This window comes from Rhea pennata, chromosome 1, assembly GCF_028389875.1.
Source record: "Rhea pennata isolate bPtePen1 chromosome 1, bPtePen1.pri, whole genome shotgun sequence".
Classification (NCBI taxonomy): domain Eukaryota; kingdom Metazoa; phylum Chordata; class Aves; order Rheiformes; family Rheidae; genus Rhea; species Rhea pennata.
The window spans coordinates 84,243,747-84,261,441 of NC_084663.1; the positions used below are offsets into that span (position 1 = coordinate 84,243,747).

The following is a 17,695-nucleotide window of genomic DNA, read 5'->3' on the forward strand; positions in this document are numbered from 1 at the left end:
TAAGACACAATCAAAATTAAAGGTATTGTTTCTTTATTCTTTAAATAACATTGCCTCAGATATCACAGAGCCTCAATAATATAATATTTGCACAGTACTTCCTGAGAAGTATATTTTCCTCCCCAGTTTACTAAAGTTTGTGGCTGATCTCATCCTTTATCAAGGCTTTTCAAGAAGGGAAAGGATGAGGGAATGGCTGACTTGGTAGGCTTGAAAGATATGTTAAAGGATACACATCGTACCTTGAGCTTGGCTTGGATCTCTCGAGCTTTTCGCCTTGCCAGGACCTGGATGTGACTAGATACCTGCATTGAAATACAAAATCCATCTTTATTCCAGAGAAATAGTTGGTAGCACCTGCAGAAGTAAACAACAAACTTTGGGCACCTTAAGCAGTAGGGAATTACTTAGATTTTTCTTTTTTCTTCTTTAAGTTTGTTTCAGATAGCACTGACATGTTCTCTGAACATAAATTCACTGTCCTGAAGATGGGGAGAAGCAGAAATGGACCATTTAAGGCTTCTTTCAATTCAAATGGCTTTATCAAGCCAGAGATCTCTCTAAAACTGAAGAACCCATCCTTAAACCTGGGGGTTGAGAGTTCTGATCTCTTTGCTTCCTCTTCAGAGAAGGGAAAGCCATGTTCTACATTCCTAGCCATTATATAGTGACTCTCAGAACTTCTCTGTATCTAGTCTAGGCTGAAACGCATGACAGAATCATAGAATAATTTAAGTTAGAAGGATCTATGGAGGCCATACAGTCAACCTCCTACTCAAAGCAGGTCCAGCTTGCTCAGGAATTTTCCAGCATTGCCTTGACTGTCATTCTCAAATCACATGGAAATTCCTTTGCACTGAGTGTTTTGAAAATCACCCTTGCTGTCCATCTGTCTGGGCTGAAGAAAGAACCTTGATATAGAAGGTCATACTTACACACTGATGGTCAAAGAAATACTCATTAGTAGATCAGACAAATAAAATTGCATACTGCTTAGCAGCAGAAAATATTGTGTGTCATGATGTGATTGGGAGGGATGAGTGTTTCAGTCCAACCATAAAATGTGTAAGCTGATTCTGTCCGCCACTCTTTCTTACTAGCCAGCTCAGCAAAACATTCTCTTTTGAAGAAAAACAGAAACTAATAGCAAGTGAGCAGCAAAGGGATTTGTTCTCACAAGCCCTCTCCATGCTGAGTAGCACAAAGCAGCTAATGTTTACAGAGGAAACTTTACGCTTACCTGTTTCCTTGTGCGTGTTTTCCCTGTTCTCAGCTTAATATAGCGGGCAATTAGCTCGTTTCGGCCTGGAACAGAGAAATAATGCACACACAAGTTTAGAGAGCTATGACCTGAAGCAAAAGATGCATAATGGAGGTCACAGAAGTCAGCAGAAAGATAACATGCTCTCACATTATCTTCTGTCTTAGGAAGGTATTCCTTCAGTTCACATTGCAGAGGCCAGAGTTTTAGAAGCAGAACTTTGGGCTGCAAGTTATATTTGTCAACTTGCATCTATATAACTTAAAATTATCGTTAAAAGGGGGAATTAAATGTTTTGTTTAATACTTATATTACCGTGATGTATAGAAACTGTCAGCATGGGTCAAGACCATCAGTCTTGACCCATAAAAATAAAAAAGAAAGCCCTTTACCCTAAACCTAAACCATTCAGAGTCTAACTACAGGAAAAAAACAAAACAAAACAAAAAAAAAAAAAAAAAAACAATGCAGAAGTACATGGAAATAGTTAGATGGTACTTATCAGTGTGAGATAACACAGTGAATGAAGTGTTTTCAGGCTCTTGTAGCCATTACAGAAAAAGAGCATTCTTCAAAAGAGATATAAAGAAGAAAGCTTAGCTTTGTGGAAGTTAATGGGATGCTCCCACAAAAAACAAATGGGGCACAGGCCAGGACAGATGGTTTTACATCTTGATTATAAGACACGCCAGAGGGAGATCAGGCCCTTCAGGGACCAGGGAAAATAAGACAAGCACCTCTATATTCAGTGTGAAACAGAAGGAAGGGTCAGAAAAGAGATGCAAACAAAAGATGGTCATGGTGACAGATGAGGGAAATTGCAGTAAAAGAACCATGAATGAAATGGGTAATGAAATGTAAAGCTAGGAGGTCACTGGTACAGAATTTGAAATTGCTTGGGACGAGACATGAGGAAGACTATGCAGGTTCCATAAACTGGCTCCCATGTGCCAAGTCTGACCAGATATCCAGATTCTCTTCCCTTCTTTTGAACAGCAAAAGCATGACAGAAGAATAAAAAGCAGAAATGGAGAAGCAGCAGTTGTGCATCTGACCTCTAGGCTGACTCAAGGCAGAAAATGTGAGAGAAAGGCAAAGCTTTGCAAAAAACACATCTGTGTTGACCACACTAGTGGTGAAGCAGCACCTCCAGAAGAAGTTGAACTGGGAAGTGCAAGGCTGTGAGGAATCTTATACATCTGCAGTTGTTAAAGGAATGGAGCAGGAATAGACTGGGAAACAAAGCTGCAGCTCTTGTAAAGCTTATTTATAACAAAGGTCTGATTTTCTCCTTTTCTTTAAAAGGAAATTTAAAAAAAATCCCTATTATTTTCTATGAAATACCTAAGGAGTGAATGGAGAACTTGTACATGAGAACATCACAGAAATCAAGAAAGCAAGCACTGAAAAGAGGCAGGATTTTTATTCAGAGACTTTAATATTCCATGAAAGAGTTGTCACTTGCTTTTACTTTAGACCCTTATTTAACCCAACCTCTGAATAAACTGAATGCAAAGAAGGACTCAGTGCTAGAGACTGACCACCCAAGCCTTTAAGGAAGGTCTAGCAAACCCTGTAATTCCATATGTTCTAGAAGAATGTGAGCAATCATGACTGCATTTATGCCATGTTCATGAAATGTAACCAAAGCACAGTTAAGGATGGGAAAGTCTTTTACACTCACAGATCTTAATCTTTTTCTGACATCATTACAGAAGCTCTCCTTGTTCCCCTGTGATCACGAAGACCATAGCTGAGAAGAGAGGACAACTCAAGCTCCTCTATACACAAATTAAGAACTATTTCTGTGCCAGAAAGACAATGCACAGCATGTAGCACTCTGATCTCCTCAGTTCCCACAGTTCCAGCAGAGCACTGTCACATGTCCAGGACAGTTAGGTGGGATCAGATACTGTTATGCTACCTTCCACGTGCCTGTTTTGACAGCTAATTTTTACAAAGCTCAGACCAATTGCTAGTGAGACACATTTGCACCACCTTCTTCTAGTGCCCAGAATAGTATTTATGGTTTTCCAAAACCCTTCTCTTTTGGACATGAATCAGATTCGCAAGGTAAGAAACAACAGAAGTGATGGAGAAAAGGCACAGATAGCATAGATATTGGCGTAATCCAGAGTTTCAAAAGGACACAGTTGACGCACATCAGAAGTGGGAAATGGAGAAGACAAAATAAGGTGCTCAGACCCCATTAGCTATAAAGAAGGAATGTGTAGACGTACCAAGAGAAACTTCCTTGAGGGGGAGACAGAATGAGTCAATAAAAAACTAGCCCTGAGAATAACTAGGTGAATAAAATTTTGGGCAGACAAATTTTAATAGGTGGCAAACTGGGCCATACCAACAATATGAACAAACGGAAGCTTTTCAGATACTGGCTGAGGATGGATCATCCTTGCATCAGAACTAAATTTTCATAGATTCTCAGCTAAATATAATAAATGTTATGGAGCAAGTTCAGCTTTGCTGTGATTCCATGGAAGTCAAGGAACTATATAGACAGAGCACAATCTCTCACCAGTGCTGTATTGGGCATAAATATAAGCATTTTGATAGCAGGGGGCTGCAGAGATGATGTTTGTGGGAAGAGGCCATGAACTGTCCTGTGCCAGGCACAGCTGTTCAAAAACAGATTAAACACAACCCATTGTATGCCAAAACTTCAACCACTCAGCAGTACATCTCACCTTTGCTCAAACATATTTAGGAAAGAGTAGTATCCATTAGGGACAGACAACACAGATGGACACAAAGAAGGACATATGTGAGGACTTGAACGAAGACACAAAAAGAGACACAAAAATGAAAAACATGGGAAGACACAGGAGGATATACAAAAGACAGGGAGGTACATGGGAGGAAACATATAGATGTGTTTGGAGAAAAGGAAGGAGAAATGGGGAAGACACATGGAAGCAGACATTAGAAGAGACATAGCTGGAGATGCACTCTTGGAAGGAGGCGCTCCATGCCGGAGAAGGGAGGTCTCTGAGCGAGCTATTGCTTGTGGATATCTCATACCAGAGCAGGTATACCTCTGAAGGGATTGTAGCCTGTGGAGAACTCATGCTGGGGGGTGTGGAGAACACCACCAAAGGGACTGTGGCCCATGAAGGAACTTATGCCCAAGCAGGCACACCCTTGAAAGGACTCCAGCCCATGGATAAGCCACACTGGAGCAAGTTCTCCCTGAAAGGACCGCAGCCTATGGAGGACCTATGCCACAGCAGGCACACCCCCTGAAGCGACTGCAGCCTGTGGAGAAACGACACTGGAGCATAGGAACAGTAAGAAGCAAGAAGCAGTGGAAGAAAAATGTTCAGAAGCAAGGAACAGCAGAAAGAAACCATTTTACGAGCTGATCCCAACCTCCTGTGCGACCCATTGCCTCAGCTAAGGGAACAGGTGAGACTGAGTGTAATACATGGTGAAAACAAGAGATGCTTAGACTAGGAAGGGGGAGGGAGGAGAGATGGTGGACTGAAGCTCAACCTGGACAAGTTCGTTTCCCCAAGGGTTTAATTCTTTTTCCTTCTTGTTTTTCTCAGTACCCAATTAGCAAATAAAAGTTTATGTTAATTGGCAACAAATTCAATAGACTTAAATTTCTCAAATCAAGACCATTTTGCCCATAACAGTATCAGCAAAAATTACAAAGCTCTCTCATGCCATGTTCTTCACTGGAAAAAAACTGAGGAGAGGGGAATAAAGACACTGGTAGCAAAAACAGGTCACCCCACAAAGACATTATCATCACAGTTACTAAAGACAGAACTATGCAAATTGCCAAGCCTAACAAGCTCCCCAGCAGGAAGGTATTAAATTACAAAAAAATCAAAAACTGCAAAATAAGCAAGTCTGGTATGCCTTTTGTTTTCCTTATTAGAAGTTAGACATATGCAGACATTAAGACCGCTGGTAGTCTGTTAGTTCACAGACTATGGAAAGCAATTTCTTTGTTTCACAGCTCTGGCTACACGGTAAGCAAAAGCTAGCACTCCTCACTCAGCTGGAACAGACAGAGCTGTCATAAGCTGTCAGATGGTTCATTTTTTAGGACCATGTAAATTGTCCCTCAGTAATCTGATCATTTGTTGTGTTCTTAGAATAACTCCTGTTGAGGCCTGCCATGGTCACCAGAACCTGCCAACAGTTGTGATTCTTCTGTTGAAACTGCGCATTAGGTTTCATGAAGCTTTAGCCAACATACCAACTGCAGCCCAACACCCAAAAGCCCTTTATCCTCCCTGAAGCCTTCCCCTTAGAGACATGCTACAAAAAAAAAAAAAAAAAAAAAAAAAAAAAGAGGAAAGTGAGAGATCTTCTCTCCTGCTCTTTACTCCTAGTCCTAATAGACGTACTTTCAAGGGCATCAATTCAGCTCCCATCTCCTCTCTCAGTGCATTGCAAAATTTTGCCCTTAGCAGTTATCAGGAAAGTGTTGCTCACAGAGGTGCAAAGGCTTTTACATTCTGCACTCTACACCTGTGCTTATTCCAGTGTAACAGGAGAGAAGTACCTCCCCTCCAAAGGGGATGGAGGCAGGGCAAGAGAAATCAAGGAAATTCCCAGAGCCATATAAGACATATCCAAATCCTACTTCACAGCTTCATGCTGGCTCTCTGTTAGTAATAGTATAATACTGCTTGTACAAGAGGCAGATAAAGCTTCTTTTTAAGCCTGTGAATCATCTTATCCTAGCACACTATTTGACAAAAATGTCAACCAAAAGCCTCTCCTAGATGGGTAAGGGCTAAGAGCTCATAATGATTTCTGCAAAATCTTTCCAGTGGGAAACTGTGTGAAAGTATCTGTTTCTTGATAGAGGTAACTGCTGTCTTCCCAGAGGAAATCTATGCACCTACCTATGAAGTGTAGCAAAGATAAGAGATCTATAGAAGCAAAAATTCAGCTATATCCAGTGAAAGGTTAACTGAAGCAAGGTCAATGGAGCCATCTTAACCATTATTTCAATCTATTTGTATCACTTAATGATAGCTCCCAGGACAACACTGTCTCCTGAACTTGTTGTGCATGTAGTTTACTGTCTGCTGCAATCAACATAACATAATGAACTGCAAGCAATGAACACAGCATGATAAATAAATTTAGAAGCAAAAGGGAAGTTAAGGATGTCCACCTATCCACCAAATGTTAATGCTTCTCTATGCACACAAAGCAAAATTAAGTGCAAAGTCTTAGATTCCCCTAGAACGACAAGACGAAAGCAGTGGGTGTTATGTCCATGAGCGCATGCACAGTATGACCTAAACTGCCATGAGGTCTGCCCTAGTCCCTTCTTAGCTGCACAACTTTACTTTTCGTCACTCTCATTCCACTGCCTCCTCCTCTCAACTACACTAAATGCCTTCCTGAGCATCACCTTTTCCACAAACAGGGAATTTGTTCTAAAACTTTTTTCATCTTTCTGATGGCTAATCCTGTCTTCTCCACAAGATACCCAGACACTTGGCTCTGATATCTTTCTTCCTTCCTTTAATGCCATCTTTATTAGACTTCATCACAAACCATCTTCATTTTCTTACCAAAACCTTGGTGAGGAGCTTCTGTTAGCCTCCCTATTTCACATCCCAGCTTTTTCCAGGCAAGAGGATATGCCATCAACATTCTTTCCTTCTCTGGCTTGGGTTCTCTTCATCCCTTCTTATATTCCCTGGCTTTTGGCTATCACTAATGTCACATCTTTCCTGGTTACTTAGCATGCTTCCTTTCACCCTTAAAATCTCTTTTTTTTTTTAAGAGCTTTAAAATTTGGCTTCTCTCTATCCTATAGCTCATTCTCTTTCTGAAATTCATCTTGGTATACCACATATATCATACAGTGCTGATGTTCAGTACTCAGACTCTTCCATAGGCTCAATCCTTCTCTCCCTCTCTGTTTCAGCATGTACTTTTACTATTAATTCCACTACCACAGCTGAGACTATCCCAGAATAAAAATTCTACAATAACCACTTTCCTATTCATCTTTCTCTCTCAAACTTTCCACTTCCCTCCACCCTCACTTCTCCACCACTAATCTCTGAACTCTGCTGTTTGCTCTTCACCAGCAGTCTTCAATCTTTGTTGGTATGCACAAAGTATACTGAGCAAGAAATGCAGCATGGTGTCTTATTTTTCCTGTTCATCTGGACTGAAACGGAGGCAAATCTACATGGCCAGTGGCCCTGACAATAATGCACATTCTCAAGAGGAGCATGCTGACTCTGTGTCAGGCACTAACGATAACTTTCTAAATGATCTTAATAATGACAAAGTTCACTCTGATCAAGTTTCTTTCAGGCTTCTTACCAATCTAATTTCTCCTTAAATGGTCAATGTTGAATCCAGAGAAACATATTCAGAAGCCAATATAAGAACTTAAATACATCACTCTGGTCATCATCCTGCAATCACTTTGCATGAAACAGACCATAGAAAACACATGCAAATTGGGCCACTGGCCAATCATATCCAGACATCTCTCCCAAGCCACAGCAGAACCGTAGTGCTGAATAGTCAAGTTTGAGTTCCCATAGTACAGTTACACATGCCAGAGAATTTCATATTCAGCTGTGAGAAGAAAGTTTCATCACTCTGATCATTTACTCCATGCTCAAATTTGCTCACTTTTAACCTTCCATTAAAAGATTCCCTGTGCTCATGCTGTCCCTAAAATAAGGTTTTGTGATGAAGCCAATACTTCTGAAAAATTATTAAAGCAATTGGATATCTAAAAAATACAACAATGAAGTGATCAGCATCACCACATCTTCAGCTCTGCCCTGACGTATCCATTTTCATCATCTGACTATGCAAGTGCTGAGCTCCTTCCTACTCTGAAATGACACAGATGTTGAGGCCTTGTCAATAGGCAGAATGCACTAGTTAAACTGGACCAGGACCATTTAGTGAAATGGTCCTGGTGAACTGGAGAACAAGACCCACATCCTTTAGAAAGAACATGCTACACTTTCCAATTAAGAATCTAAATGTGCTTTACAGAGATGATCAAGTATGATTTCTCCCCATACTATATAGGGGAAAACAGAGGTTTGGTGATCAATCTGTCTGAGGTTATAAAACTCATCTGTCCCAGTTACTAACTGGCATAAATACTGGAATCCCGTCTTGCATAAACGCCTTCTCTTGGGAAGGTTCAGATTTATTTCTCTCATTTCCACCATGTAGCTTAAATCCACATCTAGAAATACAAAAACTGCTATCCCCACACAGAAACTGATCTTTCTTTGTGTCCAGTTTAAGATTCTTCATGCAAAGTGCACAAACAAGGGATAATAATCACAGAATGGTTGAGGGTAAAGGGGACCTCTGGAGATCATCTAGTTCAACATCCAACTCCCTCTGCTCAAGCAGGGTCACCTACAACATGCCAGACAGGATCACATCCATGAGGGTTTTCAATATCTCCAGATAAGGAAACTCCACAACCTCTCTGGGCAACCCGGTCCAGGGCTCTGTCACTCTCACAGGAAAGAAGTTTTTCCTTATATTCAGGTGGAACTTCCTGTGTTTCAGTTTGTGCCCATTGCCTCATGTCCTGTCACATGGGACAAGTGAAAAGAGTTCAGTCCCATCCTTTACAACCCCCCCCTTAAGATATTTATAGACATTGATAAGATCTCTCAGTCTTCTCTTCTCCAGGCTAAAGAGGTCCAGCTCTCATAGCCATTCCTCATAGGGGAGATGCTCCCGCCCTCTGATCATCTTTGTAGCCCTACGCTGGACTCTCTCCAGTAGCTCCATGTCTCTCTTGTCCTGGGAAGCCCAGAACTGGACACAGTATTCCAGATGAGGCCTCACCAGGGCTGAGATTGTGGCAGGACACCTCGACCTGGCAATACTCTTCCTATTCTCCTATTCCCCAGGATACCACTGGCCCTCTTGTCTACAAGAGCGCATTGCTGGCTCATGGTCAACTTGTTGTCCACCAAAACTCCCAGGTCCTTCTCTACAGAGCTGCTTTCCTCTAGCAGTGCTTGGAGAACCCCTCTGGGACCCCCTCTACGATCAGCTCCTAGCCTGTAATGGTGCCTAGGGTTATTTCTCCCAAATTGCAGGACCCTGGACTTGTCCTTGTTGAACTCCATGAGGTTCCCCTCTGCCCAGTTCTCCAGCCTGTCCATATCTTTCAGAATGCCAGCATAGCCTTCTGGCATATCAGCCACTCCTCCCATTTTGGCATTGTCAGGAAACTTGCTAGGAGACACTCTGTCCCTTTATCCAAGTCATTGATGAGTAAGTCGAATATCTCCAAGGACGGAGATACGCAGCTGCCCTGGGCAACCTGATGTAGTGTTCTGTCACTCTCACAGGAAACAAGTTTCTTTTTCTTAGATTCAAACAGAACCTCCTGTGTTTCAGTTTGTGCCCATTACCTTTTGCCCTGTTGCTGGGCACCACTGAAAAGAGTCTGGCCATGTCTTCTTTACACCCTCCCTTTGGGTATTTATACACATTGATAAGATCCCCCTTCAGTCTTTCCTTCTGCGGGCGGAACAGGCCCAGCCCTCTCAGCCTTTTCATAGAATCATTAAGGTTGGAAGGGACCTCTGGAGATCATCTAGTCCAACCTCCCCGCTCATCTCATATGACAGATGCTCCAGTCCATTAATCATCTTCGTAGTCCTTTGCTGGACTCACTCCAGCAGCTTCATGTCTCTCTTGTATTGGGGAGCCCAAAACCGGACACAATACTCCAGACATAGCCTCATGAGGGCTGAGCAGAGGAGAAGCATTACCTGCCTCGATATAATAATAGTAATTACAGAGCCTGTGGGCTTTGGGAAGCTTCTTACTGGTTCTGAACAATGAGTGGAGATAGATGAAAAGTCAGTCACCACAGTTGTAGTTACACCAATTTATTCCTCATCAGCAAAACTACTTGAAGATATTTCACTTTCCTCAGCTGGTCATTCCTGCCCAATGTGATACTCCATCATCTAGCAATTTATTTGGTACAGCTGCAGGCAGGAGAAGAAGGTACGGGGGAGAGGGCAGATGCACCTACTTTGTAAACTAGATTACCAAAATTAAAAAAATAAACAAAACATCTCTCCTCCTCCTAAAAGAAAAAAATATATATTTTATTTTGTTACATTTCTTTTCAATCTGTTTGTTTTTAATTGGATTGCTGATCCAGTTCCCATTGTGGCCATATTAACCATAGCTTTGGCACAACAGAGAGAACAAAGTAAGAATCAGGGTAGAACTTCTTAAACCAGCTTTGCCACCAGAGAAGCTATAGCCTGGAACTCTATTCCACCTAGCCCTAATGCACAGACTGGTAGGAGAAAGGGCAAGGTCTTCCTGTCCTTGTATCATTTGCCTAAAGGTTAGGCAGAATTAAAGTACATCCTAATTACTGCCCCAAAAGCATGTGGGGTTGTTCCTTGGAAAGATGAGCTTTTACTAAGATGCAGCAATGTATGCATGCAGCAATCCCTTACCATCAGTTTACCAACAAGCTCCAGGCTACACAGCTCTGCATGAGTGCAATGTTTTTTGGTGCACAAATTGAATGTCCTCATCAGCTGTGTTTTCCCATATTATCATCTCAGGCCATAGAATTGCAATTATCCTTCCAATAAAGTACTCTTTCACATACACATTAAGGGCTGAAGAAGAAACAGGACCGGGGACCTGTTCTGGTGCTTCCTAGAGTAAGACTGATGAGAATCTTACAGGCCCTGTCTAGAATCAGTTTGGCTGAGAAACTCCACACTTATAGCAAGGCAGCTGTTTATAATAACATGAATCTTTCATATGCCAGAGTGTGTATCAGATACCACCTGAAACAGCCAATGAGAATCTGCATGGAAAGTCATGTCAGACTGACAGCTTTCAGTCTCTTAGGTCAGCTATAAACAACATTATACATACACAAGCTTATTTTTCACTCAGTAAGGCCCAGGTTCAGAAAAACATGATTATTTAGGGTAGCACTGCAACCTATGTTCAGCTCCAACAACACCCTGTAGTTCTCACATGCCCAAATCCTGTATTAGGGACCTAGACACCTGCAAACTCTTCCTTAGGTCAGTGAAAGTCTTTCTGCTTGTTTCAATAGCTTCCAATGGCTGAGGTGGTATTTGAGAGCAACTCAAGGGGTGCTTCAGTAATATTACTTCACAGAATGGTTGAGATTGGAAAGTACCTCTGGAGATCATGTAGTGCAACCTCCCTGCTCGAGAAGGGTCACATCCAGGCGGACATGGCATAGGAGTAACAATGGTTGTTAAGGAAGCCATATTTTTTTAATAGGTGAAAATAAAATATTGATCATTGTGGTGATAAAAGAACATAGACATTTCTGCGTAATTTGAGGCTTTGTAGCTACTGTCTGGATCATTTGCTGGGTAACTGAAATCTGCCAAGCTCATAAAATTTCTTTGCAGTAGCTTGTGATTATTTTTCTCCTCTCCTTCTGTTCTTAACACTGGCACAGTTCTGCTCTACATTCTTTAAACAGCTGTTCCCCGACTGAGTTTACAAGTCTGTCTGCACTGCCCGACAGCACTGGGCAACCATAATTCGGGGAGTGGCATGAGGGCAGGAACAAGAGGCTGACAAGAACTATCTAAACTGCTAGTGCTATCTAAAAAATGCACACAAATTCAAAGGAAACTTGCAAGTATCTAGGTGCTTTAACTTCCTTCTAGCTGTAAGCTGCTCTATCTAGAATGTCAAATCACTCTCCTACTATCGCAAGCATAAAAGAGCAGGCTAGACATGAATAGCTTAAGTAAAGCTGTGCCTCTGGGCACAGAAATTGACTAGGTGACATTTGAAGGTTCCTTCCAGGCCTGTTTTCTACGATTCAGCAACCAAAGATGATGATGCTGCCTTCATATTGCAGGAATGCTTGCATTCTCCAGTCAAGGCTCAAGGCAACCTCATGCTAAATCCCACGCATGCACATGTGTTTTGCTGAAACAGTCATGCTTAGAAATAGGCCTGTGTCTACAGCACATGCAATCAACAACTTGAGTCATTCCTATTGGGTTATATCATAAAGCACCAGTCACCCTGTGTTCGGTCCACAGACTCACATCGGAGCTCCTGGACAGAAATTTGCAATTCCTGCACATGTTGCACACTAGAGGAAAGAAGAATGATTCTAAAGTCATTTCAGATGGAAAAGTTTTGGTGGAAACAGTGTAATTTCCTGTTCAAGAAGCTATGGACAGAGCATGATGATGTCTGCATGCATGTGTGTGCTGAGCTGCTGAAAGTTTGAGGGAGCACCCAGAAGATGGGTCAGAAGTTCAAGGTGACAGTTAACGAGGAGCAGCTGCTGGTTATGCACCCTTCAGCAGCAGGTGGGCCCAGGCCCCAGAGGTTTAAGTCAGCTCTGCCAGAGACCAACAGACTTGCAAGACCATCTGTCAGGGTGCAAACTGCACACAGCCTTCCTAGTTTTGTTGCCCAGATCTTGATTATACAGAGACAATACAGGGTTTGTTATGGATAGTTAATGAGCAACTGTTTAAAACCAATAAACAGTTCTAGTTCTCCCACACTATTTTTCTGGATCCCATATGAATGAAAATACAGCCTCTTTTTTTTAATTGTAATATTGTCTTCCTCTAATTAAGTGTCTTTCCTTTCCTTTTGGGCCAAAACTCTGAAGGCCATGGAACCTGGGAAGTTTATGTTGTCTTGCATTGTTTTTGCCTAAAAAAATGTGCACATATATTTTAATAAACAATAAAGTTTTGCTAAGCTGTATTTCACATATACCTGGCCTCTATAAGACATACATTTAAAAGAAAATTGATTCATGTGAGAGACTTTATCTGCTTGCACTGTTGAAGAAAGTAAACTCTTATTTTCCTATGGCCAGGTCTCTGTACAATCTGTGTATTCACACTCATCAGCTGCCTCTATCTATGTAGATTCCTCTGCTTGGAAATGCTATTTGCCTTCTCTACCCAATGTCTGACTAAGAATAAAATTTAGATAAATTCTGAGAAACTACAGGGCTTGCGAGTCCACTGGTCTAAAACTTTTTCACACCACAGAAACACAGACATAATAAAATATAATACTAACAATTTAAAAAAAATCTGCAGCTATTCACAGTGAAAAAGTAATTATTTGGTGATCAGCTAATGCCTATTGTCCTCTGTTTCTTATGTAAAATCATAGTATGTTTAATCTAAAATCCATCTCTCATTGATACAAAGCACAACCCTACCAGGCTATCCTTTGGATTAGTTTCACAGATATTTTCCTTATAGTATTCTCTGATAGAGTTTTAAAAGCCCCAAATAAGCGTTTCCCTTCTACTCCTTGTAGGAGAGAGATCCCTCAGCACAGGGCATCATACTGCCACAAAGCTTCTGATATCCATCCTGTAATATCCATCCTATATTTCTTCTTTCTCTCCCATTAATCCTAGTCATGCTCACATGTTCCACATAAGATAATCCCTGTCCCTCCTAAATGTTAACACCCTTCAAATATTTTTAGACCATTAGTATGTATCCACCCCCCCCTTCAGTCATCACTGAGCCAAGCTATGTATATTTAGTTACTTTAATCTTTCCTCCTAAATCTGTCCCTTCAACTCCCAAATCAATGTTAAGTCTGGTAGGCTTGCTGCTCTTCTCAGAACTTACTCTTATGTTTTTGAGATCTTTCTGGTAATGCATTTGTAAAAACCTGGCCAGAAGAGAGACTCATACATGTTTACTTTCAGGGAAAAGAAACCCAAGCCAGCAGAGATCTATTTTCATTTTCCGTATTTGAGGTTACCAGGAACTGAATTCAATCTGAAGCTGTAAATGAAAGTCATATATATATATAAGAGCACATTAGCAATTGGAAATATGTGGCTCCAGTTGTGATGGAACTCTGTTTTCAAAAATGGAAAACAATACTAGGGCTTCTTACTAAATCTTTCAGAAAACACTGGAAATGTGTAAAGTATAGCAGAAGCAAAACAATGACTGCAAGAAGTGAAAACATTGACTAATGAAATTGAAATGGGTGGAAGAGTGGATGCAGCTACAAACCATAAGGCTGGCTTAGCAAACAGGAAATCAGATATACTGGTAGTGTAATTTACAAAATAAAAGAGAAGAATACTTGGCTGAGAAATATACTCCTCCAAATCAACTCAGTCTTGCAGAATTATTAAATATTTGAAATTTAGAAATAAAGCCAGAGGAAGAGCAAAAAGGGTCATGCAGTTTTGTTAATGAAGGCAGTTGCCTGAACATGAGGAAAACACTGAAGCCTACACAGTACAATTGGCTTTAGGCCTGACAGAAAAAAAAGACTGGGAATATAGAGCTGCTAAAAATCATAAAGGGACTAGAGAAGATATGTTCCATTTTCTTAAACAATAAAATAAAATTATTTTAAAAAGTAGTCATAACTTAGAGAACATCTATGGCACAATAGAACCATTAATTTATTTCTGAACATTACTAAGCATGTTAAAGAAAGAAGCTACAGATAGCACTATTAAGTGCTTGGCTTTTATTTTATTTTATTTTATTTTATTTTCATTCCCCCACCCCCGGCAAATACCAGCAGTTTCCTGGCTGGTAGGCATTTCAGAAGAGGTAAATTTCTCAGTTCTCAGAAAATGCCTGGAATTTGTGGGAAAATAATTCTTTATATGTATGCATGGAACACACAGAAGATATTAGTTAAACTGAAATGCAATTTTACACAAAGAACTCTAAACTCAGATTACAAAGAAGATGGAAAGAAAAACTTTACCAACTCCAGCAAAAGCTTAATCTGTTGCAAAAATCTCCAGAAATCTGGCTTTATATAGATAAAACCAAAGAACCAGAACACACAAAGGCAAAATCGAAAGCCGACTTTGTTATTAAGTAATGTTGCTGATCTCAGTACAAAAGTCACACCTACACCGGAAAAGAAGGGAAGAGAAAAGCCTGCATCCTGACTGATTCTCCATAGATTTAAGTTTCAACTGCCTTGTAGTGTTAAACACCCTTACAATGGGAGATTCAATTTTGTTATCAAAACTGTAGGATAAAGGGCTGTTCATATGGTTGAATGCCAGAATTGCCAGTTCAATGTCAACTAAACACATCGTCAGCATGTTCCAGTTGCTTGCACTGAAACAGCACAAAGTGAGATGCTACACCAGATATAGAACACTTACACCTTGAAGGTTTTAATTTTTAAAATAGCTGCCATGCTCCTCCCCTTAAGGAGGAAAAGGGTTTGAGAACAGGAACTGGTAGCATATATTTTGTTCCTTCAGATTTGTTTGCTTGCTTTTCAGTTTTGCTGTTAGTTTGATATTAGAAGTTAGGGAAAACATTAACTAGCGATGTGAGACGAAGACAATATTCTTCACATTTGCCTTGTCACTTCATAAGTGGAGTGGGATGAACTACCTATGACATGGAAGTTTTCAGCACCAGATTGACCTTTTATAGCACCTTATTTCACATTGCAAACCCAAGTCTTTGCAGTTCACTGCAAAGGTTCAGGTTTTAACTGCAAAAGCTTCAGGTTTTAACCAGTAACGTGGTTAAGTAAGCTTCTCCTGACATCCAACTTCTAAGTTTTGGAAATTGTTAAGATTATATTTTCTGTCAGTCATATTAAGGCTTTGACTCACAAAGAAAGGGCACCAGCTGGGGAGATGACTGCCTCTGGCCGTCTGCCCCATAGAAACAGCCGTGCTGTTTGGAAACTAGCTGCTAACCTAGCACATTCTACAGAAGAGTATTCTAACACAAACAATCACCAATTCCAGCTTGTCTTATGAAATAGTGCTCTAAGCCTTGGTTCAGAAACAGCTAGACTTTGTACAATGAAAGGGAACACTGAACAGCTAGGGTAGTCACTTTATCAGGGCTGTCCCAAGCTCTACTTCCTTGCTTGTAAATAAATGCCCTAACTGTCTTTTATCAAACTAAATCTCACTAGGGTATTTTCAATATTTATTTCTCTGTCCTCATGGTGTTAGGAGCCCCTCTCTATTTAGCATCTCCATGCAAATCACAGATTTTCCCTTGTCTTTACACAGACCAGATGCCAGGACATCCTGACTAACACCAGACTCTGTGAATACCTTTTTGGTACAGATGCTACTGACATCATTTCTCCCATGGAAAGATACAGCTGGAAAAGGTAAAAGCCAGGTTCATAATACCATGCTTCCATGGTATTGAAGTAGGTAACACTATTATGAAAATAGTCCCACAATACCTTAGTGGTTTTCAGAGGAAACCTGATCAGTAAGTTAATGTTAAAAGCAGTGAGACTAGGGCATATTAACAGAACAATCAGGAGAAAAGATAGGATCCCATATCAAATAAGATAGGTTTTTATGCCTCAAGCATGTGGCAGGCAGAGACTGCTGGAGAAGCCAGTGAGGGCTTGTACCCTGAGCAATAATATGGTCTAAGCTTATTTGGTCAGATCGCTGCCTATGGTAACGAAATATGTACAGAGAGGGAAAAAAAAAAAAAAAAAAAAGGAAGAAGAGAAAAAAGTCAAAGGCTCCAAGACACAGACGGTCACTCTACAGAGAGGAGCTTAACTGACCTACAGGTATAATAGGAATCATCGCCCACTCTGCAAGCTCCACACAGTAATGAGCAGTGTAACCTAAAGAGCTGTGAGCAGCAAGACAACCCTGAGCAGGCTAGGGAACATAAGCAAGAGGCACTTTGTATAGACTGAAATGATTTTAATAAAAGGTGCAGTTTTATACCTGTTTAAACAAAACAGTGCAAGTTCTCCATACTGACTTGGTTCTCAAGTTTAGCTTGCTCAACAAGTAAAAGCTATGGAACTATAACTAACTTTAAATTGATTACAGGTTGTCCCCCAACAGGTAAAAGCTGTATAAATTCCACAGGTAAGAGATCCTGCGACCTGAAATAACATGGCCAAAAGAACATATGTACCACATAAGCCAACACCAAATGGGGAACAATGGCAGGCTCTCCTTTTGTTAAGGGGAAGGACTCACACAGTTCTCTGTAAAATTTCTACACCATGGTTCAGCGAGTTGTTTGCAAATGAGTCAGGGGAAAGCTAAACAATATTCCCTTAGAGGTAGGGCCTGCTCCACATACAGCTTGCCCTGTTCTGTGAATTGGCTCATAAGCAGTGAAGATGAAATCAGGGACTATATTTACTCTCCCTGTTTGGTCATATCTTTCTATAGATCACAGGCTGGGCTCCTCTTCCTTGGCATAGATGCTAAAGACTAGTAAGCAAAGGAGGGCATAAATCAGAGTCTAGAGTTCTGTCAGGAGTGCACTGAACTAACTGTCCACACTGGGAACAGGTGCAGTGAAGGCAAGCAGGGACACAGTGCCATTTTGGGGGTGAGGGTGGGCTTTGCAGAATATCTATTCATTTCTTCTCCCAGAGCCTGGTCTAGACTTT

The 17,695-nt window shown here is 40.9% G+C and overlaps 1 protein-coding gene across 3 annotated transcripts in view; it reads right to left on the reverse strand.

Annotated features, from left to right (window-relative positions):
• Window positions 1-17,695, reverse strand: part of TEAD4 (TEA domain transcription factor 4) — a 60,952-nt gene that overhangs the window by 23,402 nt on the left and 19,855 nt on the right. For all 3 annotated transcript variants that reach the window (XM_062593421.1, XM_062593428.1, XM_062593435.1), the window contains 2 exons: window positions 1,241-1,305; window positions 243-305 (listed from right to left, as the gene is read on the reverse strand). In XM_062593421.1, the coding sequence (XP_062449405.1) occupies window positions 243-305; window positions 1,241-1,305 (128 nt within the window). The remainder of the gene's footprint in view (window positions 1-242; window positions 306-1,240; window positions 1,306-17,695) is intronic.